The 27,080-nt window shown below is 64.7% G+C and overlaps 2 protein-coding genes across 2 annotated transcripts; one reads left to right on the forward strand and one right to left on the reverse strand.

Moving 5' to 3' along the window:
- Nucleotides 1-302: 302 nt before the first annotated feature.
- NDUFB11 (NADH:ubiquinone oxidoreductase subunit B11) lies at nucleotides 303-4,344 on the reverse strand. The gene is made up of 3 exons (XM_082500024.1): nucleotides 4,165-4,344; nucleotides 3,190-3,320; nucleotides 303-657 (listed from the first exon to the last, which is right to left on the reverse strand). Exons 1-3 carry the CDS (start codon nucleotides 4,309-4,311, stop codon nucleotides 534-536), a joined length of 402 nt encoding a protein of 133 aa, XP_082356150.1. The 5' UTR covers nucleotides 4,312-4,344; the 3' UTR covers nucleotides 303-533.
- A 333-nt stretch (nucleotides 4,345-4,677) lies between these two features.
- On the forward strand, nucleotides 4,678-25,507 carry LOC309684064 (RNA-binding protein 10-like; the record flags this gene model as incomplete). The annotated part of the gene is given in 15 exon segments (XM_082500025.1): nucleotides 4,678-4,702; nucleotides 6,253-6,280; nucleotides 6,657-6,813; nucleotides 8,163-8,348; nucleotides 9,680-9,749; nucleotides 13,660-13,733; nucleotides 16,644-16,692; nucleotides 16,695-16,729; nucleotides 17,670-17,730; nucleotides 20,313-20,468; nucleotides 21,484-21,644; nucleotides 22,673-22,770; nucleotides 23,751-23,850; nucleotides 24,414-24,618; nucleotides 25,341-25,507. Coding segments are annotated over 14 exon segments (1,536 nt in total), but the record flags the coding sequence as incomplete, so codon positions are not given.
- Nucleotides 25,508-27,080: the final 1,573 nt, after the last annotated feature.

Raw genomic sequence — 27,080 nt, forward strand, 5'->3', positions numbered from 1 at the left:
CCCAAACCCCCCCAAAAAGGGGATCCAGGACCCCCCCAAAACCCCCAAAAAGGGGACACAGGAGTCCAGACCCCCCAAAAAGGGGACCCAGAAGTCCAGAAAACCCCCCAAATCCCCCCAAAAGGGGACACAGGAGTCCAGGACCCCCCCAAACCCCCCCCAAAAGGGGACACAGGAGTACAGAAACCCCCCAAATCCCCCCAAAAGGGGACCCAGAAGTCCAGGACCCCCCCAAACCCCCCCAAAAAGGGGACCCAAGCATCTCCCCCCCCCCCAAAAAAAAGGGACCCCAACATCCGACCGATCCCCCATCACTTTATTACCAGAGTCATAATGGGGGGGGGGGGGATGGGACACAGGGGGGACACCCCCCACCCCCCCACCCCCTCCCAAAAAGGGGATCCAGAAGTCCAAGACCCCCCCCAAACCCCCCCAAAAAGGGGATCCAGAAGTCCAGGACCCCCCCAAACCCCCCCAAAAAAGGGGACCCGGGCTTGGAGGTGGGGGGGGGGGGTCCTCCGTGGGTCGGGGGCTTACTCCGGGGGGGGGAGGGGGAGGCGGGCGGGGTCGTAATAATTGGGGTCCACCAGCGGGAGCCCCCTCCTCTCCCGCTCCCGAATCCGCTCCTCCGCTTCCCGTCGGGCCCATTGCTGCAGTCTGTGGGGTGAAGGGGGGGGGGGGAGGGGCAGAGGGGGTCAGGGTGACCCCCCCCCCCCCCCCCCATAGGCGCCGCGCCCCCTCCCCCCCCTCCCCCAACCACCTATAGCTCCCCCCGAGAGCCCTATAGGGCTCCAGAACCCCCCCTCCCCCCAGGGGCTCCCACAACCCCCCCTATATCCCCCCATAGGGCCTTATAGACACCCTATGGGCTGCTATATCCCCCCATAAGCCCTTATAGAAACCCTATAGGCCCCTTTAGACCCCTATATCCCCCCATAGGCCCTTATAGACACCCTATAGGGCCCTTTGGACCCCTATATCCCCCATAGGCCCTTATAAACACCCTATAGGGCCCTTTAGACCCCTATATCCCTCCATAGGCCCTTATAGACACCCTATAGGGCCCTTTAGACCCCTATATCCCCCCATAGGCCCTTATAGACACCCTATAGGGCCCTTTGGACCCCTATATCCCCCCATAGGCCCTTATAAACACCCTATAGGGCCCTTTGGACCCCTATATCCCTCCATAGGCCCTTATAGACACCCTATAGGGCCCTTTGGACCCCTATATCCCTCCATAGGCCCTTATAGACACCCTATAGGGCCCTTTGGACCCCTATATCCCCCCATAGGCCCTTATAAACACTCTATAGGGCCCTTTGGACCCCTATATCCCTCCATAGGCCCTTATAGACACCCTATGGGCCCCTTTGGACCCCTATATCCCTCCATAGGCCCTTATAGACACCCTATAGGGCCCTTTGGACCCCTATATCCCCCCATAGGCCCTTATAGATACCCTATAGGGCCCTTTGGACCCCTATATCCCTCCATAGGCCCTTATAGACACCCTATGGGCTTCTACATCCCCCCATAGGCCCTTATGGGACACCCTATAGGCCCCTTTGGACCCCTATATCCCTCCATAGGCCCTTATGGACACCCTATAGGGCCCTTTGGACCCCTATATCCCCCCATAGGCCCTTATAGACACCCTATAGGGCCCTTTGGACCCCTATATCCCTCCATAGGCCCTTATAGATACCCTATAGGGCCCTTTGGACCCCTATATCCCCCCATAGGCCTTCACAGACACCCTATAAGGCCCTGTGGGCCCCTATAGGCTCCCATAAGCTCCTATAGATCTCTATAGACCCCCTAAAAATCCCGTATAAGCCCTCACATCTTTTCAGAGGTTCCCATAAATGCTCTATATGTTCTCCAAATGTCCCGTATAGGTCCCCACATCGCTTCACAGCCTCCTATTGACCCCCCCCCCCCCCCAGGAGCCCCTTATAGGCCCCTATATGCTCCCCATAGGCCCCTACAGGTTCTCTAGAACCCCCTTATACCACCTTAGAGACCCCTATACGGTCCCTATAGTGCCCTATATCCCTTCTTAGACTCCTATAGATCCCCACAGGCCCCCTAAGAGCCCTTTTCACCCCCTTATATGGCCCTATAGGACTTCGAGGGTGCCTTATAGACTCCTATAGCCCCTCGGGAGCCCCTATAGCCCCTCGGGAGCCCCTATAGCCCCTCGGGGGTCCCTTATACCCCCTCAGAGGCCCCTATACCCCCTCAGAGGCCCCTATACCCCCTCAGAGGCCCCTATAGTCCCCTATACCCCTTCTTACACTCCTATAGACCCTCACCCATCCCCTAAGAGCCCTTTTCACCCCCTTATACGGCCCTATAGGACTTCGAGGGTGCCTTATAGACTCCTATAGCCCCTTGGGAGCCCCTATAGCCCCTCGGGGGTCCCTTATACCCCCTCAGAGGCCCCTATAGTCCCCTATACCCCTTCTTACACCCCTATAGACCCTCACCCATCCCCTAAGAGCCCTTTTCCCCCCCTTATATGGCCCTATAGGACTCCTAAGATTCCTTATAGATTCCTATAGCCCCTTGGGAGCCCCTATAGCCCCTCGGGGGTCCCTTATACCCCCCTCAGAGGCCCCTATAGTCCCCTATACCCCTTCTTACACTCCTATAGACCCTCACCCATCCCCTAAGAGACCTTTTCACCCCCTTATACGGCCCTATAGGACTTCAAGGGTGCCTTATAGACTCCTATAGCCCCTCGGGAGCCTCTATAGCCCCTTGGGGGTCCCTTATACCCCCTCAGAGGCCCCTATAGTCCCCTATACCCCTTCTTACACTCCTATAGACCCTCACCCATCCCCTAAGAGCCCTTTTCACCCCCTTATACGGCCCTATAGGACTTCGAGGGTGCCTTATAGACTCCTATAGCCCCTCGGGAGCCCCTATAGCCCCTCGGGGGTCCCTTATACCCCCTCAGAGGCCCCTATACCCCCTCAGAGGCCCCTATAGTCCCCTATACCCCTTCTTACACCCCTATAGACCCTCACCCATCCCCTAAGAGCCCTTTTCACCCCCTTATATGGCCCTATAGGACTCCTAAGATTTCTTATAGATTCCTATAGCCCCTTGGGAGCCCCTATAGCCCCTCGGGAGCCCCTATAGCCCCTCGGGAGCCCCTATAGCCCCTCGGGGGTCCCTCACCCGTAGTCGGGCAGGTAGTAGAGGAAGACGGTGCCGAGGACGATGGCCACGGAGACGCCGGTGAAGAAGACCGCCCGCATGTTGAGGAGGTCGGCGTCCGGCTCCGCCGAAAAGCCGTGATAGTCGGGGTTCTGTCGGGAGGCGGGGAGGTGGGGCCCTCCCAGGCCACGCCCCCTCCCCCCTCCCCCCCCCCGGCACTCATTAAGACTCCCTCCCCCCCCTTCTCCCCTCCCCCCCCCTCCCCCAAATATACCCCCCCAGAACCCCTTTCCTCCCCTATCCCCTCCTTTACCCGCTGGAGGCCACGCCCCCTCACCCCCACAGGCCACGCCCCCACTGTTTGGCTCCACCCCCTGTATGCATGCACTCCCCAAGCCACGCCCCCCCTCGCCTAAACCCCGCCCCCACCCCGCTAAACACACAGCCCTGCATCGGGCTAAGCCCCGCCCACACGGATCAGGCCACACCCATGAGCCCCTCTAAGCTCCGCCCTGGGAAGATGGCTCCGCCCCCAGCTGCTAAGCCCCGCCCACAGGGCTCAGCAGTGGGGAAGCCCCACCCCCTGCACCTCAAAGCCCAACCCCATTCCCCAAGCCCCGCCCCTTTATACGAAGCCCCGCCCCTTCTCAACACATCCCCCTCCCCTTGGCCCACCCACCCCTCCTGAAGCCCCGCCCCCCCGCCAAACCCCGCCCCTCCCCAGTCCCTTTCGCCTTGCCCTCCCCACGACTCCAAGCCCCGCCCCCGTTCCCGAAGCCCCGCCCCTCCCCACGACTCTCCCCCTCCATGGCTCTACCCCAAGCCACGCCCCCTCTAGCCCCGCCCCTCCCCAGCTGCTTTGCCTCAGGGCCCGCCCCCTCCCAAGCCCCGCCCCCTCCCAGACCCCGCCCCATTCCCCTTCCCCCTGCCCTCAGGCTCCGTCCAAGACCCGCCCCCTTCCCTTAGCCCCGCCCCAGCCGCTCCGGCCCCTCCCACCTTCCTCTGCGCCACCGCCATGGGCTCCTCCTCATGGGGGTCGGCCCCCAACGGAGTCCGCGGCAGCGCCAGGGCCCCCCCCGGCCCCGCCGACCGGCCCCGGGCCCCGGTCTGCAGCGCCCGCAGCGCCCTCCGCAGTGCCGCCATCTTCCCGACGGAAGTCCCGCCTTCGCCCTTCCGCCCCTTCCCTCCTCCCCTCCCCCACCGCTCCGACCAATCACAGAGTTCCGGCCTCGCTCTAGCCAATCGCGAGAGGGCGCCCCGCCTCCCTCCTGCCTCCTTGCGAATGGCTCCGCCTCCTCGCGCGGCGCAGCCAATGAGAGGCGCCGTCCCCCTCTCCCATGTGTCTCCCCTCAGCGCCGGCTCCTCCCCCCGGCGCGGCGCGCGGCGGGGCGGACCAATGAGAGGGCGGCTTGCCGCGCGGAGTGGCCAATGGGAGCGCGGCGGGGGCGGGGAAGAGCGCGCGGGGCGGACCGGGCGCGGAGCGGCGCCGCCATTTTGCGGGTCGGGAGCGGCGGCGGCGGAGCGGCGCGGACAGGTCGGGGCCTACCGGAGCGGGGCGGGGCCTACCGGAGCGGGGAGGGGCTTACCGGGGAGGGGCGGGGCTTACCGGAGCGGGGCGGGGCTTACCGGGGCTCTGGGCGCGGGCTGGGATTGGCTAAGGGGGGGTGAGGGGGCGGGGCCCGGCGCTGGGGCCTGGCGGAGGGGGCGGTGTCTTGTATGCAAATGAGAGGGGCGGGGCCTGCCCGGGGGTCTGCTTGCCTTCCTCTGCAGTGGGTCCCAGTCCATCCCAGTTCCCTCCCAGTGCCCCCCCAGTTACCTGCCAGGGCCTCCCAATACTCCACCAGTTAATCCCAGTACCTCCCAGTGCCCCCCAGGTCCTCCCAGTACTCCACCAGTTAATCCCAGTACATCCCAGTACCCCACCAGTTCATCCCAATCCCTCCCAGTCCGTTCCAGTGCTCCCCCAGGTCATCCCAGTCACTCCCAGTGCCCCCCAGTGCCCCCCAGTGCCTCATAGGTCATCCCAATCCTTCCCAGTGCCTCCCAGGGCTCCCCCAGGTGATCCCAGTCACTCCCAGTACCCCCCAGTGCCTCCCAGTACCCCCAGGTCATCCCAGTCACTCCCAGTGCCCCCCAGTGCCTCCCAGTACCCCCAGGTCATCCCAGTCACTCCCAGTGCCCCCCAGTGCTCCCAGGTCACCCCAGTCACTCCCAGTACCCCCCAGTGCCTACCAGTACCCCCAGGTCATCCCAGTCACTCCCAGTGCCTCTCAGTGCCTCCCAGTGCCCCCCAGGTCATCCCAATCCTTCCCAGTGCCTCCCAGTGCCCCCCAACGCCTCCTGGTACCCCCCGTAGTTCATCCCAGTCCCTCTCAGTCCTTTCCAGTGGCTGTCCCAGGTCATCCCAGTCACTCCCAGTGCCTGCCAGTGCCTTCCAGTACTCGTCCGCTTCATCCCAGTGCATCCCTGTTTTGTCCCAGTTCCGCCCAGTTCATCCCAGTCTCTGTGCCTCCCCCCTCAGTGCCTTCCCAGTTGATCCCAGTCTGTCCCAGTGCTCCCACTTACCCCCCAATACTTCCCAGCACTTCCCCAGTTCATCCCAGTGCTCTCCTGTGCTTCCTGTTACCCTTCCAATTTATCTCAGCACCTTCCCAATTACACCCCAGTACTTTCCAGTGCCCCCCAGTTCATCCCAGTCTCTCCCAGCACCCCCCGGTTACTTCTTATTTTGTCCTGGTCACTTGTAACGTCCTCCCAATTCACCCCAGTTTCTCCCAGCATAACCTCACTGCCCTGCAGTGCGTCCCAGTACTTCCCTATCTCATACCAGTACTCTCCAGTGCTTCCTATTACCTCTTGACTTTACTACAGCGTCTCCCATTATCTCCCAGTTCATCCCAGTGCCCCCCAGTTCATGCCAGTGCTCCCCCAGGTCATTCCAATCCCTCCCAGTGCTTCCCAGTTGCCCCGCAACGCCTCCCAGTACCCCCCCAATTCCTCCCAGTCCCTCCCAGTCCCCCCCACAGTTTTCTCCTACCCTCTCCCAGTCCCTCCCAGTCCTCCCAGTCACTCTGTCCCCCGCAGGTGCCAGCACCATGGAGTACGAGCGCAGGTAAGGTGGTGGTGGTCCAGGGGGACCCCAAAACTGGGGACTTGGGGGGGGGGTGACATTTGGGGACCCCCCCAAGGGGGGAGGGGACATTTGGGGACCCCTAAGAGGGAGAGGGGACATTTGGGGACCCCCCAAGGGGGGAGGGGACATTTGGGGACCCCATGGGGGTGACATTTTGGGGACCCCCAAGAGGGAGAGGGGACATTTGGGGACTTCCACAGCGAGAGGGGACATTCGGGGATGCCTCGAGGGGGGAGGGGACATTTGGGGACATCCCGGGGGGGGGGGGGGGGGACGACACATGACATTTTGGGGACCCCCAAAGGGGGGGGAGGGGACATTGGGGACCCCACTGACCCCTTTCCCGCTCTGCCAGGGGGGGCCGCGGAGACCGGACCGGGCGCTATGGGGGGGCCCCCGCCCCCCCCGAAGAAGGTTCCCGTACCCAGCGGGATCACGACTATCGTGACATGGACTATCGCGGCTACGGGGGCCCCCCCGAGGGGCCCTCTGCTCCTGGGACTCCCCCTCAGGTGGGTGCTGGGTGCCTGGTGTCCCCTCCCCCCGGATTCCTGGGGGTCCCCCTTGTCCCCTCCCGCACCCCTGGGTGTCCCCCCGGGTCCCCCTTGTCCCCTCCCGCACCCCTGGGTGTCCCCCTTGTCCCCTCCCGCACCCCTGGGTGTCCCCCCGGGTCCCCCTTGTCCCCTCCCGCACCCCTGGGTGTCCCCCTGTGTCCCCCTTGTCCCCTCCCGCACCCCTGGGTGTCCCCCTTGTCCCCTCCCGCACCCCTGGGTGTCCCCCTGTGTCCCCCTTGTCCCCTCCTGCACCCCTGGGTGTCCCCCTTGTCCCCTCCCGGACCCCTGGGTGTCCTCCTGTGCCACTCTTGTCCCCTCCCGCACCCCTGGGTGTCCCCTTTGTCCCCTCCCGCACCCCTGGGTGTCCCCCTGTGTCCCCTCCCGCACCCCTGGGTGCCCCCCTGTGTCCCCCTTGTCCCCTCCCGCACCCCTGGGTGTCCCCCTGTGTCCCCCTTGTCCCCTCCCGCACCCCTGGGTGTCCCCCTTGTCCCCTCCCGCACCCCTGGGTGTCCCCCCGGGTCCCCCTTGTCCCCTCCCGCACCCCTGGGTGTCCCCCTGTGTCCCCTCCCGCACCCCTGGGTGCCCCCCTGTGTCCCCCTTGTCCCCTCCCGGACCCCTGGGTGTCCCTCTGTGTCCCCCTTGTCCCCTCCCGCACCCCTGGGTGTCCCCCTTGTCCCCTCCCGGACCCCTGGGTGTCCCCCCGGGTCCCCCTTGTCCCCTCCCGCACCCCTGGGTGCCCCCCTGTGTCCCCCTTGTCCCCTCCCGGACCCCTGGGTGTCCCCTCGGATCCCCCTTGTCCCCTCCCGGACCCCTGGGTGTCCCTCTGTGTCCCCCTTGTCCCCTCCCGCACCCCTGGGTGTCCCCCTTGTCCCCTCCCGGACCCCTGGGTGTCCCCCTTGTCCCCTCCCGCACCCCTGGGTGTCCCCCCTGTGTCCCCCTTGTCCCCTCCCGCACCCCTGGGTGTCCCCCTTGTCCCCTCCCGGACCCCTGGGTGTCCCCCTTGTCCCCTCCCGCACCCCTGGGTGTCCCCCCTGTGTCCCCCTTGTCCCCTCCCGCACCCCTGGGTGTCCCCCTTGTCCCCTCCCGCACCCCTGGGTGTCCCCCTGTGTCCCCTCCCGCACCCCTGGGTGTCCCCCCAGTCCCCCTTGTCCCCTCCCACACCCCTGGGTGTCCCCCCGGGTCCCCGTTGTCCCCTCCCAGACCCCTGGGTGTCCCCCCAGACCCCGGGGTCCCCCCTCTCCTCACCTGACCCCCCCTTTTCCCCTCTGTCCGTCCTGGTCCGTCCGTCCTCTCCCGTCCCCCCCCAGGCCTCCTACGAGGGTCCGGAGCCCCCCCGGAAGCGGGACCCCGCCCCGACCCCCCCGACGTTGTCCTTCGGTGCCGACGGTGACTACCGGGATCAGGATTACCGGCCGGAAGCCACCGAGGAGGAGCCGCGTGCCAGCACCATCGTCATGCTCCGCATGCTGCCCCAGGCCGCCACCGAGAATGATGTAAGCCACGCCCCCTTTTGGGGGGACACGCCCTCTCGGCTAAGCCCCGCCTCTTCTGGGGGGGCGCTGGCCCTTTAAATCCCACCACGTACCTATAGAGGGGACTGCTCTGTCCCTATTAGAGTGGATTAGCCACGCCTCCTTCACCTGGCCACGCCCCCTTGGCCTGACCACGCCTCCCTTGAGTTGACCACGCCCACTTGCCTTGGCAACACCCCCCTTAGCTAAGCCCCACCTCTTCTGGAGGGGGGCGCTGGCCCTTTAAATCCCACCCCATGACTAGCCTGGGAGGGGTTAGCCCCGCCCCTTTGTCTTGGCCACGCCCCCCTCGGTCTGACCACGCCCCCTGCATTGGCAGCCCAGCCTGGGGTCGATTGGCCACGCCTCCACCCACGCCCCTTGATGTAGCCACTCCCACTTGCTTAGGCCACGCCTCCCCAGAGCAGCCTTTAGCCCCTCCACCCTGGGGAGGGGTTGACCACGCCCCCTCCCCTTGGCCACGCCCCCACTTGGCCACACCCCCTTTTGTCCATTAACACCTTAGTGAGCAGCTTCCTTTTTTCTCTGGTGGCCCCGCCTCCTTCCCACAAGCCACGCCCCCTTCCCTGCAGGCCACGCCCCCCCGGGTATCCTCAGCCCGGATGCTGCGTCTCTGGGTCGCATGTGTCCCCCCAAACTCCTGTGCCCCCCCCCCCAATCCTGTGCCCCCCCCAATCCTGTGCCCCTCCCAATCCTGTGTCCCCCCAAACTCCCGTGTCCCCCCCAAACACCCATGTCCCCCCCAAACTCCTCTGCCCCCCCCAAACACCCATGTCCCCCCCAAACTCCTGTGCCCCCCCAAATCCTGTGTCCCCCCAAACACCCGTGACCCCCCAAACTCCTGTGCCCCCCAAACCCCCGTGTGTCCCCCAAACTCCTGTGCCCCCCCAACCTCCTGTGCCCCCCCAACCTCCTGTGCCCCCCCAAATCCTGTGTCCCCCCAAACACCCGTGACCCCCCCAAACTCCTGTGCCCTCCCAAACACCCGTGTCCTCCCCAACCTCCTGTGCCCCCCCCAAACTCCCATGTCCCCCCCAAACCCTCATGTCCCCCCCAAACACCCGTGTCCCCCCCAAATCTCCGTGTCCCCCCCAAACTCCTCTGCCCCCCCCAAACTCCTGTGCCCCCCAACCTCCTGTGTCCCCCCCAACCTCCCGTGTCCCCCCCAAACTCCTCTGCCCCCCCCAAACACCCGTGTCCCCCCAATCTCCTGCCCCCCCCCCCCCCCCCCGGTTGTGGGGGTCCCTCTGAAGCCGGGTGTCATGTCCGTGTGTCCGTCCGTCCCCCCCCAGATCCGGGCGCAGCTGCAGGCGCAGGGGGTGCAGCCCCGGGAGGTGCGACTGATGCGGAACAAGTCCTCAGGTGAGCCGAGACCCCCCCCCGGGACCCCTTTTTTTTGTGGATGGGTGGGGGGGTGGGGCACCCATGGGTGGGGTGGGGGGGGCACCCACGTGCCTGGGACCCCTTTCCCCTTCCCAGGGGCACCCAGGGGGTGCTGGTCCCATCCCCAGGGGCGCCCGAGGGTGCTGGTCCTGCCTCCAGGGGTGCTGGTTCCTTCCCCGAGGGCACCCAAGGGTGCTGTGCCAGGCTTGGGGGGCACCCATGGGTGCTGGTCCCATCCCCAGGGGTGCCCTTCCCCTCCCCAAGGGCACCCAAGGGTGCTGTGCCAGGCTTGGGGGGCACCCATGGGTGCTGGTCCCATCCCCAGGGGTGCCCTTCCCCTCCCCAAGGGCACCCAAGGGTGCTGTGCCAGGCTTGGGGGGCACCCATGGGTGCTGGTCCCATCCTGGGGGGCACCCAGGGCTGCCCATGCCCTCCCCAGGGGCACCCAAGGGTGCCGGTCCCGTCTCTAGGGGCACCCAGGGGTGCTGGTTCTGTCCCCAGGGGTGCCGGTCCCATCCCTGGGGCACCCAAGGGTGCTGGTTCTGTCCCCAGGGGCACTGCACCAGGCTTTGGGGGCACCCAAGGGTGCTGGTGCCATCTCTAGGGGCACCCAGGGGTGCTGGTCCTGTCCCCAGGAGCACCCAGGGGTGCTCATCTTCTCCTTAGGGGCACCCAGGGGTGCTGGTTCTATCTCTAGGGGCACCCAGGGGTGCCAAGGGGCGCTCGTGCCAGGTTCGGGGGGCACCCAGGGGTGCTGCGCCAAACATAGGGGGCACCCAGGGGTGCCAGTCCCCACCCCAGGGGCACCCAGAGGTGCCAATCCCGTCCCTAGGGGCACCCAGGGGTGCTGGTCCCATCTCTAGGAGCACCCAGGGGTGCTGATCCCATTCCCAAGGAGCACCCGGGGGTGCTGGTCCCACCTCTAGGAGCACCCAGGGGTGCTGTGCCAGACTTGGGGGGCACCCAGGGGTGCCCGTCATCTCCCCAGGGGCACCCAGGGGTGCCGGTCTTGTCCCTAGGGAGCACCCAGGGGTGCTGCGCCGCACTTAGGGGGCACCCAGGGGTGCCCGTCCCACCTCTAGGAGCACCCAGGGGTGCTGGTCCTGTTCTCCAGGGGCACCCAGGGGTGCCAGTCCCCCCTCCCCAGGAGCACCCAGGGGTGCTGACCGGGCCCCGGGGGCACCCAGGGGTGCCGGTTCTGGCTCTAGGAGCACCCAGGGGTGCTGGTCCTGTTTCCCGGGGGCACCCAGGGGTGCCCGTCCCCTCCCCTCCCCGGGAGCACCCAGGGGTGCTGGTGCCGGCTCTAGGGGCACCCAGGGGTGCCGCTCCTGTTTCCCCGGGGGCACCCAGGGGTGCCCGTCCCCTCCCCAGGAGCACCCAGGGGTGCTACGCCATACCCAGGGGCACCCAGGGGTGCCGGACCCGTAGCTGGGGGCACCCAGGGGTGCCCACCCCCTGCCTAGCAGCACCCACCGTAGCCGAGGAGCACCCAGGGGTGCCCGTCCTGTCCCCGGGGGCACCCAGGGGTGCCCGTCTCCCGCCCAAGGGGCACCCAGGGGTGCCAGTCCCTTCCCTAGGAGCACCCAGGGGTGCTGCTCCCCTCCCCAGGGGCACCCAGGGGTGCCGATCCCGTCGCTCGGGGGCACCCAGAGGTGCCCGTCTCCTGCCCAAGGGGCACCCAGGGGTGCCAGCCCTGCCTCAGGCAGCGCCCGGGGGGTGTTCAAGCCCTCTCTGGCAGCACCCAGGGGTGCTGGTCCTGTCCCCAGGGGGCACCCAGGGGTGCCCGTACCTTATCTAGTGGGTCCCAGAAGCACCTATAGGAGGTCGTAGGTTATTTAGGGGGTCCCAGAGGGGTTCCAGGAGCACCCATGGGTGCCTAGACTCAACCCAAGGTGGCCCCAGGAGCACCCATGGGTGCCCATCCCCACCCCAAGGGGTCCCAAGGCTTCCCAGGAGCACCCATGGGTGCCCATACTCCACTCAGCACCTTCCCAGGAGCACCCATGGGTGCCCATACTCCACTCAGCACCTTCCCAGGAGCACCCATGGGTGCCTATACTCAACCCAAGGTGCCCCCAGGAGCACCCATGGGTGCCCATCCCCACCCCAAGGAGTCCCAGGGTGGTCCCAGCAGCACCCATGGGTGCCTATACTCAACCCAAGGTTCCCCCAGGAGCACCCATGGGTGCTCACCTCCCCCCAAAAGCTTCCCAGGAGCACCCATGGGTGCCCATACTCCACTCAGCACCTTTTCAGGAGCACCCATGGGTGCCAATGCCCACCCCAAGGAGTCACAGGGTGGTCCCAGGAGCACCCATGGGTGCCTATACTCAACCCAAGGAGTCCCAGGGTGGTCCCAGGAGCACCCATGGGTGCCTATACTCAACCCAAGGCAGTCCCAGGAGCACCCATGGGTGCCTATACTCAACCCAAGGTGCCCCCAGGAGCACCCATGGGTGCTCACCCCCCCCCAAAGGTTTCCCAGGAGCACCCATGGGTGCCCATACCCCACTCAGCACCTTTTCAGGAGCACCCATGGGTGCCAATGCCCACCCCAAGGAGTCACAGGGTGGTCCCAGGAGAACCCATGGGTGCCTATACTCAACCCAAGGTGGCCCCAGGAGCACCCATGGGTGCTCATCCCCACCCCAAGGGGTCCCAAGGCAGTCCCAGGAGCACCCATGGGTGCTCACCTCCCCCCAAAAGCTTCCCAGGAGCACCCATGGGTGCCCATACCCCACTCAGCACCTTTCCAGGAGCACCCATGGGTGCCCATCCCCACCCCAAGGAGTCCCAAGGCAGTCCCAGGAGCACCCATGGGTGCCTATACTCAACCCAAGGTGGCCCCAGGAGCACCCATGGGTGCTCATCCCCACCCCAAGGAGTCACAGGGTGGTCCCAGGAGCACCCATGGGTGCCTATACTGAACCCAAGGTGACCCCAGGAGCACCCATGGGTGCCCTTCCCCACCCCAAGGGGTCGCAGGGTGGTCCCAGGAGCACCCATAGGTGCCTATACTCAACCCAAGGTGGTCCCAGGAGCACCCATGGGTGCCCATCCCCACCCCAAGGGGTCCCAAGGCAGTCCCAGGAGCACCCATGAGTGCCTAGACTCAACCCAAGGTGGCCCCAGGAGCACCCATGGGTGCTCACCCCCCCCCAAAAGCTTTCCAGGAGCACCCATGGGTGCCCATACCCCACTCAGCACCTTCCCAGGAGCACCCATGGGTGCCCATCCCCACCCCAAGGAGTCACAGGGTGGTCCCAGGAGCATCCATGGGTGCCTGTACTCAACCTAAGGTGACAACAGGAGCACCCATGGGTGCCCTTCCCCACCCCAAGGAGTCCCAGGGTGGTCCCAGGAGCACCCATGGGTGCCCATCCCCACCCTGGGGGGTCGCAGGGGTGTCCCAGGAGCACCCATGGGTGCTTATACTCAATGCAAGGTGACCCCAGGAGCACCCATGGGTGCTCACCTCCCCCAAAAGCTTCCCAGGAGCACCCATGGGTGCCCATACCCCACCCCATGGAGTGCCAGGGTGGTCCCAGGAGCACCCATGGGTGCCTATACTCAACCCAAGGTGCCCCCAGGAGCACCCATGGGTGCTCACCTCCCCCCCAAAGGCTTCCCAGGACCACCCATGGGTGCCCATACCCCACTCAGCACCTTCCCAGGAGCACCCATGGGTGCCTAGACTCAACCCAAGGTGCCCCCAGCAGCACCCACGGGTGCCCACCCCCACCCGGGCCGCCCAGCCCCGAGCCGGTGGGGTGTGTGTGTGTGTGTGTGTGTGTGCGGATAGAGTTCGGGGGGTGGGTGGGGGGCACCCATGGGTGCTCTCCCTGACCTTGTGTGTCCCCCCCCACCCCCCCCCTCCGCCTCCTTCCAGGTCAGAGCCGCGGCTTCGCCTTCGTGGAGTTTAACCACGTGCAGGACGCGGCGCGGTGGATGGACGCCAACCAGGTCGCTGCCCCCACCCATGGGACCCCTCCCCGGGGGGGGCGGGGGGGGAGGGGGACGGACGGACGGACAGGCCCTGACACACGGCTCCTCTCTTGGAGACCCCTCCCCCCCCCCCCCCCCCCCCCCACGGTGGGGGATGGGACCCCCCCCCCCTCCCTGTATGGGGTGGTGGGTACTGGGTCTCCCCCGACCCCCCCTTAATAGGGGCTGGGACCCCCCCCCATAGAGGGTGCTGGGACCCCCCCAGACCCCCCCTAATGGGGACTGGGACCCCCCAGTCCCCTTAACCCCCCCACAACTCCTGGGACCCCCCCGGACCCCCCATAATGGGTACTGGGACCCCCCAGACCCCCCCTTAATGGGTGCTGGGACCCCCCCGACCCCCCCATAGAGGGTGCTGGGACCCCCCCAGACCCCCCCTAATGGGGACTGGGACCCCCCAGACCCCCCCTTAATGGGTGCTGGGACCCCCCCGACCCCCCCATAGAGGGTGCTGGGACCCCCCCAGACCCCCCCTAATGGGGACTGGGACCCCCCAGGCCCCTTAACCCCCCCCCAACTCCTGGGACCCCCCCGGACCCCCCATAATGGGTACTGGGTCTCCCCCAGACCCCCCATAATGGGTACTGGGTCTCCCCTGACCCCCCATAATGGGTACTGGGACCCCCCAGACCCTTAACCCCCCCCAACTCCTGGGACCCCCCCGGACCCCCATAATGGTTACTGGGAACCCCAGACCCCCGCTAATGGGTGCTGGGACCCCCCAGATCTCTTAACACCCCCCCCAACTCCTGGGACCCCCAGACCCCCATAATGGGGACTGGGACCCCCCCAGACCCCTTAACCCCTCCCCAACTCCTGGACCCCCCCAGACCCCCCATAATGGGTACTGGGTCTCCCCTGACCCCCCCTAATGGGGACTGGGACCCCCCTGACCCCCCCCAATGGGTTCTGGGACCCCCCAGACCCCTTAACCCCTCCCCAACTCCTGGGACCCCCCCGGACCCCCCATAATGGGTACTGGGACCCCCAGACCCCCCATAACGGGTGCTGGGACCCCCCCAGACCCCCCCATAGAGGGTGCTGGGACCACCCAGACCCCCCATAATGGGTACTGGGACCCCCCCATAGATGGTGCTGGGACCACCCCGGTCCCCTTAACCCCCCCCCCCAACTCCTGGGACCCCCCCGGACCCCCATAATGGGTACTGGGAACCCCCAGACCCCCCCCAATGGGTACTGGGACCCCCCCAGACCCCTTAAACCCCCTCCTGGACACTGGGACCCCCCCCAGACCCCCCCCAATGGGTACTGGACCCCCTTTTCTTCCTTGTGGTGATGTCGCCCTCGTGCGAGACCCTCGTGCGAGACCCTCGTGCGAGGGGCCGCCTGTTTGAGCCGCGTGTGCCACCCTCGTGCCGGACCCGCCTCTGTCCCTCCTGGCCCCTCGTGCCCCCTCGTGCGAGCGCTGTGGCACCCTCGTGCGAGACCCTCGTGCGAGACCATTGTGTGGCCCTCGTGTGAGACCCTCGTGCGAGGGGACCCCAGTTTGATCCTCGTGTGCCCTCCTCGTGCGATACCCTTCTGTCATCCTCGTGCGAGCCCTCGTGTGACCCTTGTGCAAGACCCTCGTGCGAGGGGACCCTTGTTTGATCCTCGTGCCACCCTCGTGCGAGCCCAGATGTCCCCTGGTGCCAGTGCTGGTGTGAGACCTTGTGCCCTCTCGTGCGAGCCGTCATGGGAGCCCTTTGGGAGCCCTGGTGGCCCCCAGTGCGAGCCCTCGTGCGAGCCCTGGTGCCATCTGGTGTGAGAGCCCTGGTGCCCCCCACTATGAGCCCTCGTGCGAGTCCTCGTGCTCCCCTCGTGCGAGCCCTGGTGCTCCCTTGTGCAACCTCTGGTGCGATCCCTGCTGCTCCCTGGTATGAACCGTGGTGCGAGCCGTCGTGCAAGCCCTCATCCCCCCCCGGTGTGAGGCCCGGTGCCAGCCCTCGTGCGAGGCCTCATGCGAACCGTCGTGTCCCCTGGTGCCAGCCCTGGTGCGAGCTTTCATGCCCCCCCGGTGCAAACACTTGTGCGAGCCCTCGTGCGAGCCCTGGTGTCCCCCTCATGAGAGCCCTCGTGCGAGCCCTGGTGCCCCCCTTGTGCAAGCCCTCGTGCGAGCCCTGGTAGCCCCTGGTGCCCCCTCATGCGAGCCCTCATGTGAGCCTGGTAGCCCCTGGTGCCCCTCTTGTGCAAACCCTCATGCGAGCCCTCGTGCAAGCCCTGGTGACCCCTCGTGCGAGCCCGGTGCAAGCCCTTGTGTGAGCCCTCGTGTGAGCCCTGGTAGCCCTGGTGCCCCCCTTGTGCGAGCCCTCGTGTGAGTCCTGATAGCCCCTGGTTCCCCCCCTGGTGCAAGCCTTCGTGTGAGCCCTGGTGCAAGCCCTGGTGTGAGCCCTGGTAGCCCCTGGTGCGAGCCCTCGTGCAAGCCCTGGTGTCCCCCTCGTGCGAGCCCTCATGCGAGCCCTGGTGCCCCCTGGTGCAAACCCTCATGCGAGCCCTCATGCGAGCCCTTGTGCAAACCCTTGTGCAAGCCCTGGTGTCCCCCTCGTGCCAGCCCTGGTGCCAGCCCTGGTGCGAGCCCTGGTGCGAGCCCTGGTGCGAGCCCTGGTAGCCCCTGGTGCCCCCTCGTGTGAGCCTGGTAGCCCCTGGTGCCCCCCTGGTGCAAACCCTCGTGCAAGCCCTGGTGCGAGCCCTGGTGCCCCCCTTGTGCAAGCCCTGGTGCGAGCCCTGGTGCCCCCCCTCGTGTGAGCCCTCGTGCGAGCCCTGCTGCCCCCCCCCCCAGCACGAGGGCCAGGCGAGGGTGGGTGCGAGCCCTCGTGCGAGCCCTCGTGCGAGCGTGTCCTCCCCCCCCCCCCCCGTTTCTCCCAGCAGCAGGGGCTGAGCTTACTGGGACAGCGCGTCTCCCTCCACTACAGCGACCCAAACCCAAAATCAACGAGGACTGGCTCTGCGCCAAGGTGGGGGGGGGGGGGGCTTGGGGGGTTTTGGGGGGCCTGGGGGGGATTATGGGGGGGTCATGGGGGGGTTTTGGGGGGCTTTAGGGGGGTCCTGGGGGGGATTATGGGGGTTTTGGGGGGGGGTAGGGGGGTCTTGGGGGTGCTAAGGGGGTTTAGGGGGGTCCTGGGGGGATTATGGGGGGTCTTGGGGGTCCTGGGGGGGATTATGGGGGTTTTGGGGGGCTTAGGGGGGTCTTGGGGGTACTGGGGGGGTTTAGGGGGGTTTTGGGGGGTCCTGGGGGGGATTATGGGGGGTCTTGGGGTCCTGAGGGGGATTATGGGGGGTTTTGGGGGGCTTAGGGGGGTCTTGGGGGTACTGGGGGGGTTTTAGGGGGGTTTTGGGGGGTCCTGGGGGGGATTATGGGGGGTTTTGGGGGGGCTTAGGGGGGTCTTGGGGTACTGGGGGGGTTATTGGGAGGGTTTTTGGGGGGTTAAGGGGGGGGGGTCTTGGGGGTCCTGGGAGGGCTTAGGGGGGTCTTGGGGGGTCCTGGGGGGGATTATGGGGGGTTTTGGGGGGGTTTAGGGGGGTCTTGGAGGTACTGGGGGGGTTATGGGGGGTCCTGGGGGGGTCTTGGGGGTTTTAGGGGTGTCCTGGAGGGGTTTAGGGGGGTCCTGGGGGGGTCTTGGGGGGTTTTGGGGGGTCCTGGGGGGGATTATGGGGGGTCTTGGGGGGTTTAGGGGGGTCCTGGGGGGGTCTTGGGGGGGTTTGGGGGGTCCTGGGGGGGATTATGGGGGGTCCTGGGGGGTCTTGGGGGTCCTGGGGAGTGTTGGGGGGGTCTTGGGGGGGGTTTAGGGGTGTCCCGGGGGGGATTTGGGGGCTCCTGGGAGGGGGTGGGGTGAAATGGGGGGGTGGGGGGAGGATTTTGGGGTGTAACGAGGAGGTTTTGGGGGTTCCCGGCAGTGCGGGGTGCAAAATTTCAAACGCCGGGAGAAATGCTTCAAGTGCGGCGTCCCCAAAGCCGGTGAGTGACCCCAAAACCCCCCGATTTCACCCCAAAATCTCCAGTGCCCCCCCCCCCCAAAAATCCCACCTCCATCGGAGCCCTTTAAACTGCCCCAAAACTCCCCGTTTTCACCCCAAAAATAGCGCGGAGGAGTCACCGAAACTGCCCTGGGAGGAAGGAGGAAGGAATTTGGGGTCAACCCCCAAATTTGGGGGGTCCGAACCCCCCAAATTTGGGGTCCGAACCCCGAATTTGGGAGTGCGAGCACCGCATTTTGGGGTTTCGACCCTCCGAATTTGGGGGGTCGAACCTCCGATTTGGGGGTTCAGGCACAAAATTTGGAGGGTTCAAACCTCCGATTTGGGGGTTCGGCCCCCCAAATTTGGGGGTTTCGCCACCCAATTTGGGGTTTCGACCTCTAAATTTGGGGGTTCGATGCAGTTTTTCAACAGTTTGGGGGTTCGGCCGCCCAAATATGGGCTTCAGCCACCAAATTTTGGGGGTTCAACCAGCAGATTTGGGGTTCAGCCACCCAATTTTTGGGGTTCAACCACCCCATTTTGTGTCCAACCACTCAATTTTGGGGTTCAACCATCCAATTTTGGGGTTCAACCACCAGATTTTGGGGTTCAACCACCCCATTTTGGATTTCAACCCCCCAAATTTGGGGTTCAACTACCAGAATTGGGGGTCCAACCCCCCAATTTTGGGGTTCAACCACCAGATTTGGGGTTCAACCACCCCATTTTGGGGTTCAACCACCACATTTTGGATTTCAAACACCAGATTTTGGGGTTCAGCCACCAAATTTTGGATTTCAGCCCCCCAAATTTGGCGTTCAACCACCAGATTTGGGGGTCCAACCCCCCAATTTTGGGGTTCAACCGCCAGATTTGGGGTTCAACCACCACATTTTGGGTTTCAATCCCCCAAATTTGGGGTTCAACCGCCAGATTTGGGGTTCAACCACCAGATTTTGGGGTTTCGCCACCAAATTTTGGATTTCAACCCCCCAAATTTGGGGTTCAACCACCAGATTTGGGGGTCCAACCCCCCAATTTTGGGGTTCAACCACCAGATTTTGGGGTTTCGCCACCAAATTTTGGATTTCAACCCCCCAATTTGGGGGTTCAACCACCACATTTTGGGTTTCAATCCCCCAAATTTGGGGTTCAACCACCAGATTTGGGGGTCCAACCCCCCAATTTTTGGGTTCAACCACCATATTTTGGGGTTCAGCCGCCACATTTTGGGTTTCAACCCCCCAAATTTGGGGTTCAACCACCAGATTTGGGGTTCAACCATCCCATTTTGGGGTTCAACCACCAAATTTTGGATTTCAACCACCAGATTTTGGGGTTCAGCCACCACATTTTGGATTTCAACCCCCCAATTTGGGGGTTCAACCACCAGATTTTGGGTTTCAATCCCCAAATTTGGGGTTCAACCACCAGATTTGGGGGTCCAACCCCTCAATTTTTGGGTTCAACCACCAGATTTGGGGTCCAACCCCTCAATTTTTGGGTTCAACCACCAAATTTTGGATTTCAACCACCAGATTTTGGGGTTCAGCCACCAAATTTTGGATTTCAGCACCCCAAATTTGGCGTTCAACCACCAGATTTGGGGGTCCAACCCCCCAATTTTGGGGTTCAACCACCATATTTGGGGTTCAACCACCAGATTTTGGGTTTCAGCCCCCCAAATTTGGGGTTCAACCGCCAGATTTGGGGTTCAACCACCAGATTTTGGGGTTTCGCCACCAAATTTTGGATTTCAACCCCCCAATTTGGGGGTTCAACCACCACATTTTGGGTTTCAATCCCCCAAATTTGGGGTTCAACCACCAGATTTGGGGGTCCAACCCCTCAATTTTTGGGTTCAACCACCAGATTTGGGGTTCAAGCACCACATTTTGGTGTTCAACCCCCCAAATTTGGGGTTCAACCTCCAGATTTGGGGGTCCAACCCCTCAATTTTGGGATTCAACCACCAGATTTGGGGTTCAACCATCCCATTTTGGGGTTCAACCACCAAATTTTGGATTTCAACCACCAGATTTTGGGGTTCAGCCACCACATTTTGGATTTCAGCACCCCAAATTTGGCGTTCAACCACCAGATTTGGGGGTTCAACCACCCAATTTTTGGGTTCAACCACCATATTTTGGGGTTCAACCGCCACATTTTGGGTTTCAACCCCCCAAATTTGGGGTTCAACCACCAGATTTGGGGTTCAACCATCCCATTTTGGGGTTCAACCACCAAATTTTGGATTTCAACCACCAGATTTTGGGGTTCAGCCACCACATTTTGGATTTCAGCCCCCCAAATTATGGGTTCAACCACCAGATTTTGGGTTTCAACCCCCCAAATTTGGGGTTCAACCACCAGATTTGGGGGTCCAACCCCCCAAATTTTGGGTTCAACCACCAGATTTGGGATTCAACCACCAGATTTTGGGTTTCAACCCCCCAAATTTGGGCTTCAACCACCAGATTTGGGGGTTCGACCCCCCCCCCTCTCCCCCGTTTTGGGGGTTCAACCGCTGACCTGTGTGTGGGTGGGGGGGGGGGGTTGGGGGTGTATTTTGGGGTGCAGAAGCGGAGCAGAGGGGGCCCGGGGGACCACGACCGGAGCTGGTACCGGGGGGGGGGGGGCTACTGCCCCTCCCCCAACCCTATGGGCCCACCCTCGGGGGGACCCCGGGCGGGACCCAAAGTGGGACCGAACCCGGAGCGGATAACGCCAATGACAGTGAGTTTGGGGGGGTCCTGGGGGGGGTAATGGGGGGGGTTTGGGGGGTCCTGGAGGGGTTTAGGGGGGTTTGGGGGGGGCTAAGGGGGGGTCTTGGAGGGGTTTAGGGGGGGTTGGGGGGGGGTGGGGGGTCCTGGAGGGGTTTGGGGGGGTTAAGGGGGGGTTTTGGGGGGTCTTGGAGGGGTTTAGGGGGGTTTGGGGGGGGCTAAGGGGGGTTTGGGGGGTCCTGGAGGGGTTATGGGGGTTTGGGGGGGGCTAAGGGGGGTTTTGGGGGGACTTGGAGGGGTTATGTGGGTCTTGGGGGGGGGGTAATGGGGGGGGTTGGGGGTCCTGGAGGGGTTTAGGGGCGTTTGGGGGGGCCTAAGGGGGGGGGGTTGGGGGTCCTGGAGGGGATTTGGGGGGGTTAAGGGGGGGTTTTGGGGGGTCCTGGAGGGGTTTAGGGGGTTTGGGGGGGCTAAGGGGGGGGGTTGGGGGGACGTGTAGGGGTTTAGGGGGGTTTGGGGGGGGCTAAGGGGGGGTCTTGGAGGGGTTTAGGGGGGGTTGGGGGGGGGTGGGGGGTCCTGGAGGGGTTTGGGGGGTTAAGGGGGGGTTTTGGGGGTCTTGGAGGGGTTTAGGGGGGTTTGGGGGGGGCTAAGGGGGGGTTTTGGGGGTCTTGGAGGGGTTTAGGGGGGTTTGGGGGGGGCTAAGGGGGGGTTTTGGGGGTCTTGGAGGGGTTTAGGGGGTCTTGGGGGGTCCTAAGGGGGGTTTTGGGGGTCCTGGAGGGGTTTGGGGGGGGTTTGGGGGGTCTGGAGGGGTTGGGGGGGGGGAGAGAATTTCGGGGGTGTCTAAAGGTGTATCTTTGGTGGGGGGGGGGGCCTCTTTCTCCCCCCCCTCCCCCCCTCCCTTTTCCCCCTGTATCCCCCCTCCCTGCGGGGTCCCCTTCCCTCCCGCCCCCCCTTTCCGTCCCCCCTCCCTCCGTGTCCGTATGTCCCCCCCCCTCCGGCTGACATTGTCCGTCTGTCCCTCCACCCCACAGCCATCATCCTGCGCAACCTCCACCCCCAAAGCAGTCTGGACTCCATCCTGGCGGCTCTCGCCCCCTTCGCCGCCCTCTCTCCCGCCAACGTCCGCGTCATCAAAGACCGCCAGACCCAACTCAACCGCGGTTTCGCCTTCGTCCAGCTCGCCACCATCGTGGTACGCAACCTTTCTTCCCCCCCCCCTGACCCCCGGCCCCATATCTATAGGGCGCCCCATAGATTTGGAGTCCTTCTATAGGGGCTCCGAGTCGCCTCCATCCTCTCTATGGGGTTATCCCCACGTCTGAGGTTCTTCTATAGAGCGTTTTGCTCATTTAAGCTCTTTCTATGGGGTGTTGGAAGGGGGTGGAGTTCTTCTATAGGGCGCCCCACACGCGTAGGTCCCTTCTATAGGGCGCCCCATAGGTTTGGAGCTCTTCTATAGGGGCTCCGAGACACCTCCGTCCTCTCTATGGGGTCATCCCCACATCTGAGGTCCTTCTATAGAGCGTTTTGCTCATTTAAGCTCTTTCTATGGGGTGTTGGAAGGGGGTGGAGCCCTTCTATAGGGCGCCCCACACGCGTAGGTCCCTTCTATAGGGCGCCCCATAGGTTTGGAGCGCTTCTATAGGGGCTCCGAGTCACATCCGTCCTCTTTATAGGGTTATCCCCACGTCTGAGCTCCTTCTGGTAACTTAAGCTCTTTCTATGGGATGTTGGAAGGGGTTCGAGCTCTTCTATAGGGCGCCCCACACGCGTAGGTCCCTTCTATAGGGCGCCCCATAGGTTTGGAGCCCTTCTATAGGGTCTCTGAGATACCTCCATCCTCCCTATAGGGTTATCCCCACGTCTGAGGTCCTTCTATAGAGCGTTTTGCTCATTTAAGCTCTTTCTATGGGGTGTTGGAAGGGGGTGGAGTTCTTCTATAGGGCGCCCCACACGCGTAGGTCCCTTCTATAGGGCGCCCCATAGGCTTAGCGCCCTTCTATAGGGGCTCCGAGTCGCCTCCATCCTCCCTGTAGGGTTATCCCCACGTCTCAGCTCCTTCTATAGAGCATTTTGGTAACTTAAGCTTTTTCTATGGGGTGTTGGAAGGGGGTGGAGCCCTTCTATAGTGCGCCCCACACGTGTAGGTCCCTTCTATAGGGTCCGGGGCCCCCTGGGAGCCCCCCTAACCTGGGTGCCCCCTCTCCCCCCCCCCCCCAGGAGGCCTCTCAGCTGCTGCAGATGCTGCAGGCGCTGCACCCCCCCCTGCACATCGACGGCAAAAGCATCAACGTGGAGTTCGCCAAAGGCTCCAAGCGGTGAGGCCACGCCCTCCCCGCCCTCCTAGGCCACGCCCACCACCCGCAAGACACGCCCCCAAAGCAGAGGCTCCACCCCCTGCCCCCAAATCCCCCCCCCCCCCCCCCCCCGTCTCAGTGGGTTGAATCGACATAGGGGTGAGCGTAAGCCACGCCCCCAGGCTTTAGGCCACGCCCCTAGAGCAGAAGCCACGCCCAGTGTATACAAGCCACGCCTACAACGCCTAAGCCACGCCCACATGCCATAGGCCCCACCCCCTGCCCCCAAATCCCCCCCCCCCAATCTCAGTGGGTTTAACACCCCTAGGGGTGACCTCAAGCCACGCCCCCTGTGCCTAGGCCACGCCCCTAGAGCAGAAGCCACGCCCACAGCACCCAAACCACGCCCACAAAACATAGGCCCCACCCCCTGCCCCAAAATCCCACCCCACCCCCACCCCAAATGTCAGTGGATTGAATCGTCATAGGAGTGGCTGTAAGCCACGCCCCCAGGCCTAGGCCACGCCCCCAGAGCACAAGCCACGCCCACAACGCCTAAGCCACGCCCACGCACCATAGGCCCCACCCCCTGCCCTGAAGTCCCACCCCCCCCCCAGAAGCCTCAAAGGGCCCCCCCCCTTAGGAGTGGCTTCAAGCCCCGCCCCTTGCCCTAAGCCCCGCCCCTAGACCGCAAGCCACGCCCACCGCCCCACAAGCCACGCCCCCACACCATAGGCTCCACCCCCTGTCTTCAAGTCCCACCCCCCCAGCAAACCTTAGGGGAGACCTCAGGCACCGCCCCCTGCCCTAAGCCACGCCCCCGCCACAAGCCACGCCCCCCACCATTAGCCCCACCTTTACCCTCATGCCCCGCCCCCCCGAAGCCCCGCCCACCCCCCCCAATGCTTAACCCCGCTCATGGGCACTAAGCCCCGCCCCCGCTGCCGTGGCCCCGCCCCCTCGGCGAGGCCCCGCCCCGGCTGACCCCGCCCCCCCCGCAGGGAGGTGCAGGGGGTGGGGCCAGGGGAGGGCCCGCCCCGCGCCAGCGCCGCCTCCGTCGCCTCCACCGCCATCGCCGCCGCCCAATGGGCCCTCTCCCAGGTGGGCGTGGCCTCGGGGGCGGGTGGGCGGGGCTTGGGGGTGGGGTGGTGGTGGAGTGGGCGGGGCTGGGGGCTCGGGTGGGCGGGGCTTGCTGAAGGGGTGGGGCTTGTGGATCGGGGTGTCAGGGGTGGGCGGGGCTTAGTGGGTGGGCGGGGCTTCGTGGGGTGTTTGGAGAGGGGGCGGGGTTTGGTGGGGTGTGGGCGGGGCTTGCGGCTTGGGGGTGTGTTGGGTGGGCGGGGCTTATTGAAGGGGTGGGGTGTGGGTGGGGCATGTGGCAGAGGGGGCATGTTGGGGTGGGCGGGGCTTAGCGGGTGGGTGGGGCTTATTCATGGTTGGAGGGGTGGGGTTTGGCGGGGTGTGGGCGGGGCTAGTGGCTCGGGGGCGTGCCCGGGGTGGGCGGGGCTTGGTGTGGTGGGCGGGGCTTGGTGAATGGGCAGGAGGGGGCGGGGTTTGGTGGGGGCATGTGGGCGGGGCTTATGCCCCCGGGGTTGTGTCTGGGGCGGGGTGGGCGGGGCTGTCGGGGGGAGGGGGCGTGTCCTGACTTGGCCACGCCCCCCCCTCAGGCCGCCCCGGGGGGGGAACCCTCCTGGGGGGGGGGAGGGGAGGAGCCTCCCGCCGACTTCGGCGGCTTCTACCAATCGGAGGAGAGCTTCGCCGGCCCCGCCCCCGCCCTCTACGGCTCCGCCTACCTCAAGGCCGCCGCCCCGCCCGCCCCGGGCCCCGCCCTCGCAGGCCCCGCCCCCGCCAAGGCTGACGGCCCCGCCCAGGGTGAGCGCCCCTATAGAGGGGACCCAAACTTATGGGGCGCCCTATAGAAAGGACTCAGGTCTATGGGGTGCCCTATAGAGGGGAGCCAGACTTATGGGGCGCCCTATAGAGGGGCCTCAAGTCTATGGGGCGCCCTATAGAATGGCCTCAGACATGTGGGGCGCCCTATAGAAGGGTCCCAGGCATGTGGGGCGCCCCATAGCGAGCACCCAGGCATGTGGGGCACCCTCTAAAAAGGGACCCCATCATATGGGGCACCCTATAGAGAGGACCCAGACTTATGGGGCGCCCTATAGAGGGGCCTCAGGTCTATGGGGCGCCCTATAGAATGGCCTCAGACATGTGGGGCGCCCTATAGAAAGGACTCGGGTCTATGGGGCGCCCTATAGAGGGGACCCAGACTTATGGGGCGCCCTATAGAGGACCCTCAGCTCTATGGGGTGCCCTATAGAATGGCCTCAGACTTATGGGGCGCCCTATAGAAAGGACTCAGGTCTATGGGGTGCCCTATAGAAGGGAGCCAGGTCTATGGGGCGCCCTATAGAATGGTCTCAGACATGTGGGGCGCCCTATAGAAAGGACTCGGGTCTATGGGGTGCCCTATAGAGGGGACCCAGACTTATGGGGCGCCCTATAGAGGGCCCTCAGCTCTATGGGGCGCCCTATAGAATGACCTCAGACTTATGGGGCGCCCTATAGATCCCCCCCCCCTCCCCCCACAGGCGCGGAGGAACCGGCGGTTCCGGGATTGGACCCCACAGCGGGGGGGGGAGGGGGAGGGGGGGGCACCTTCCCCCGCGCCCCCCCCGGGGGTCCCCCTTACCCCTCCCCCGCTGCCGAGACCCCCCCCCCAACCACCGCCGCCGCCCCCCCGGGAGCCCCCACCCAGGTGGGTACCCCCAAAAAATGGGGGGGGGGGGGAGGACAGACGGACAGACACCCCCCCCCCCAAAAAATAGGGGGGGGACCCCCAAAAATAGGGGGGGACGCCAAAAAATAGGGGGAGGGGGGCAAAAATGGGGGGGGAACCCCCAAAAAGAGGGGGGGGACCCCAAAAAATATGGGGGGGGGCAAAAATGGGGGGGGGTATCCCCAAAAAGAGGGGGGGAAAGCCCAAAAATATGGGGGAGGGGCCTAAAAATGGGGGGGCACCCCCAAAAAGGGGGGGGAACACCAAAATTGGGGGGGGTCCACAAAAATGGGGGGGAACCCCCAAAAAGAGGGGGGGGACCCCAAAAAATAGGGGGAGGGGGGCAAAAATGTGGGGGGGGAACCCCCAAAAAGAGGGGGGACACGCCAAAAAATATGGGGGGGGGGGCAAAAATGGGGGGGGGAACCCCCAAAAAGAGGGGGGAAAGCCCAAAAATATGGGGGAGGGGCCTAAAAATGGGGGGACACCCCCAAAAAGGGGGGGAACACCAAAATTGGGGGGGGTGTCCCCAAAAATGGAGGGGGGGAGGGGGTGGGGGGTCCCAAAAATGGCGGGGACCCCCTAAAAAGTGGGGGGGAACCCCCAAAAAGGGGGGGGGGAGAACACGAAAATTGGGGGGGGGGTCCCCAAAAATGGAGGGGAGGAGGGGGTGGGGGTCCCAAAATGGGGGGGACCCCCAAAAGGGGGGGGAACCCCAAAATTGGGGGGCGTGTCCCCAAAAATGGGGGGGGACCCCCAAAAAGAGGGGGGAAACACCAAAATTGGGGGGGGTGTCCCCAAAAATGGGGGGGAACCCCCAAAAAGAGGGGGGGAAAGCCCAAAAATATGGGGGAGGGGCCTAAAAATGGGGGGGACCCCCAAAAAGAGGGGGGGGAACACCAAAATTGGGGGGGGGTGTCCCCAAAAATGGGGGGGAACCCCCAAAAAGAGGGGGGGACCCCAAAAAATATGGGGGAGGGGCCTAAAAATGGGGGGACGGTCCCAAAAAGGGGGCGGGAACCCCAAAATTGGAGGGGGGGCGCCCAAAAATGGAGGGGGGGAGGGGGTAGGGGGTCCCAAAAATGGCGGGGACCCCCTAAAAAGTGGGGGGGAACCCCCAAAAAGGGGGGGGAGAACCCCAAAATTGGGGGGGGTGTCCCCAAAAATGGGGGAGGTGTCCCAAAAATGGGGGGGAATCCCTAAAAAGGGGGGTGAACCCCCAAATTGGGGGGGGGCGTGTCCCCAAAAATGGGGGGGGGAGGGGGTGGGGGTCCCAAAAATGGGGGGACCCCCTAAAAAGTGGGGGGGAACCCCCCAAAGAGGGGGGGAACCCCAAATTGGGGGGGGTCCCCAAAAATGGGGGGGGGAGGGGGTGGGGGGGTCCCAAAAATGGGGGGACCCCCTAAAAAGTGGGGGGGAACCCCAAAATTGGGGGGGTCCCCAAAAATGGGGGGGGGGGGGGTGGGGGGGGGGTCCCAAAATGGGGGGACCCCTAAAAAGTGGGGGGAACCCCAAAATTGGGGGGGGTGTCCCCAAAAATGGGGGGGACCCC

Source organism: Vanellus vanellus, assembly GCF_965231255.1.
Source record: "Vanellus vanellus genome assembly, contig: HAP1_SCAFFOLD_1831, whole genome shotgun sequence".
In the NCBI taxonomy this organism is placed as follows: Eukaryota; Metazoa; Chordata; class Aves; order Charadriiformes; family Charadriidae; genus Vanellus; species Vanellus vanellus.

Excerpts from the sequence above, each read along its gene's own strand:
- NDUFB11 (XM_082500024.1), bottom strand. The coding sequence starts at position 4,311 with ATGGCGGCACTGCGGAGGGCGCTGCGGGCGCTGCAGACCGGGGCCCGG. Across the intron at positions 3,321-4,164 it reads TGGCGGTGGCGCAGAGGAAG|AACCCCGACTATCACGGCTT; the intron begins GTGGGAGGGGCC and ends GCCTCCCGACAG. Across the intron at positions 658-3,189 it reads TACTACCTGCCCGACTACGG|ACTGCAGCAATGGGCCCGAC; the intron begins GTGAGGGACCCC and ends TTCACCCCACAG.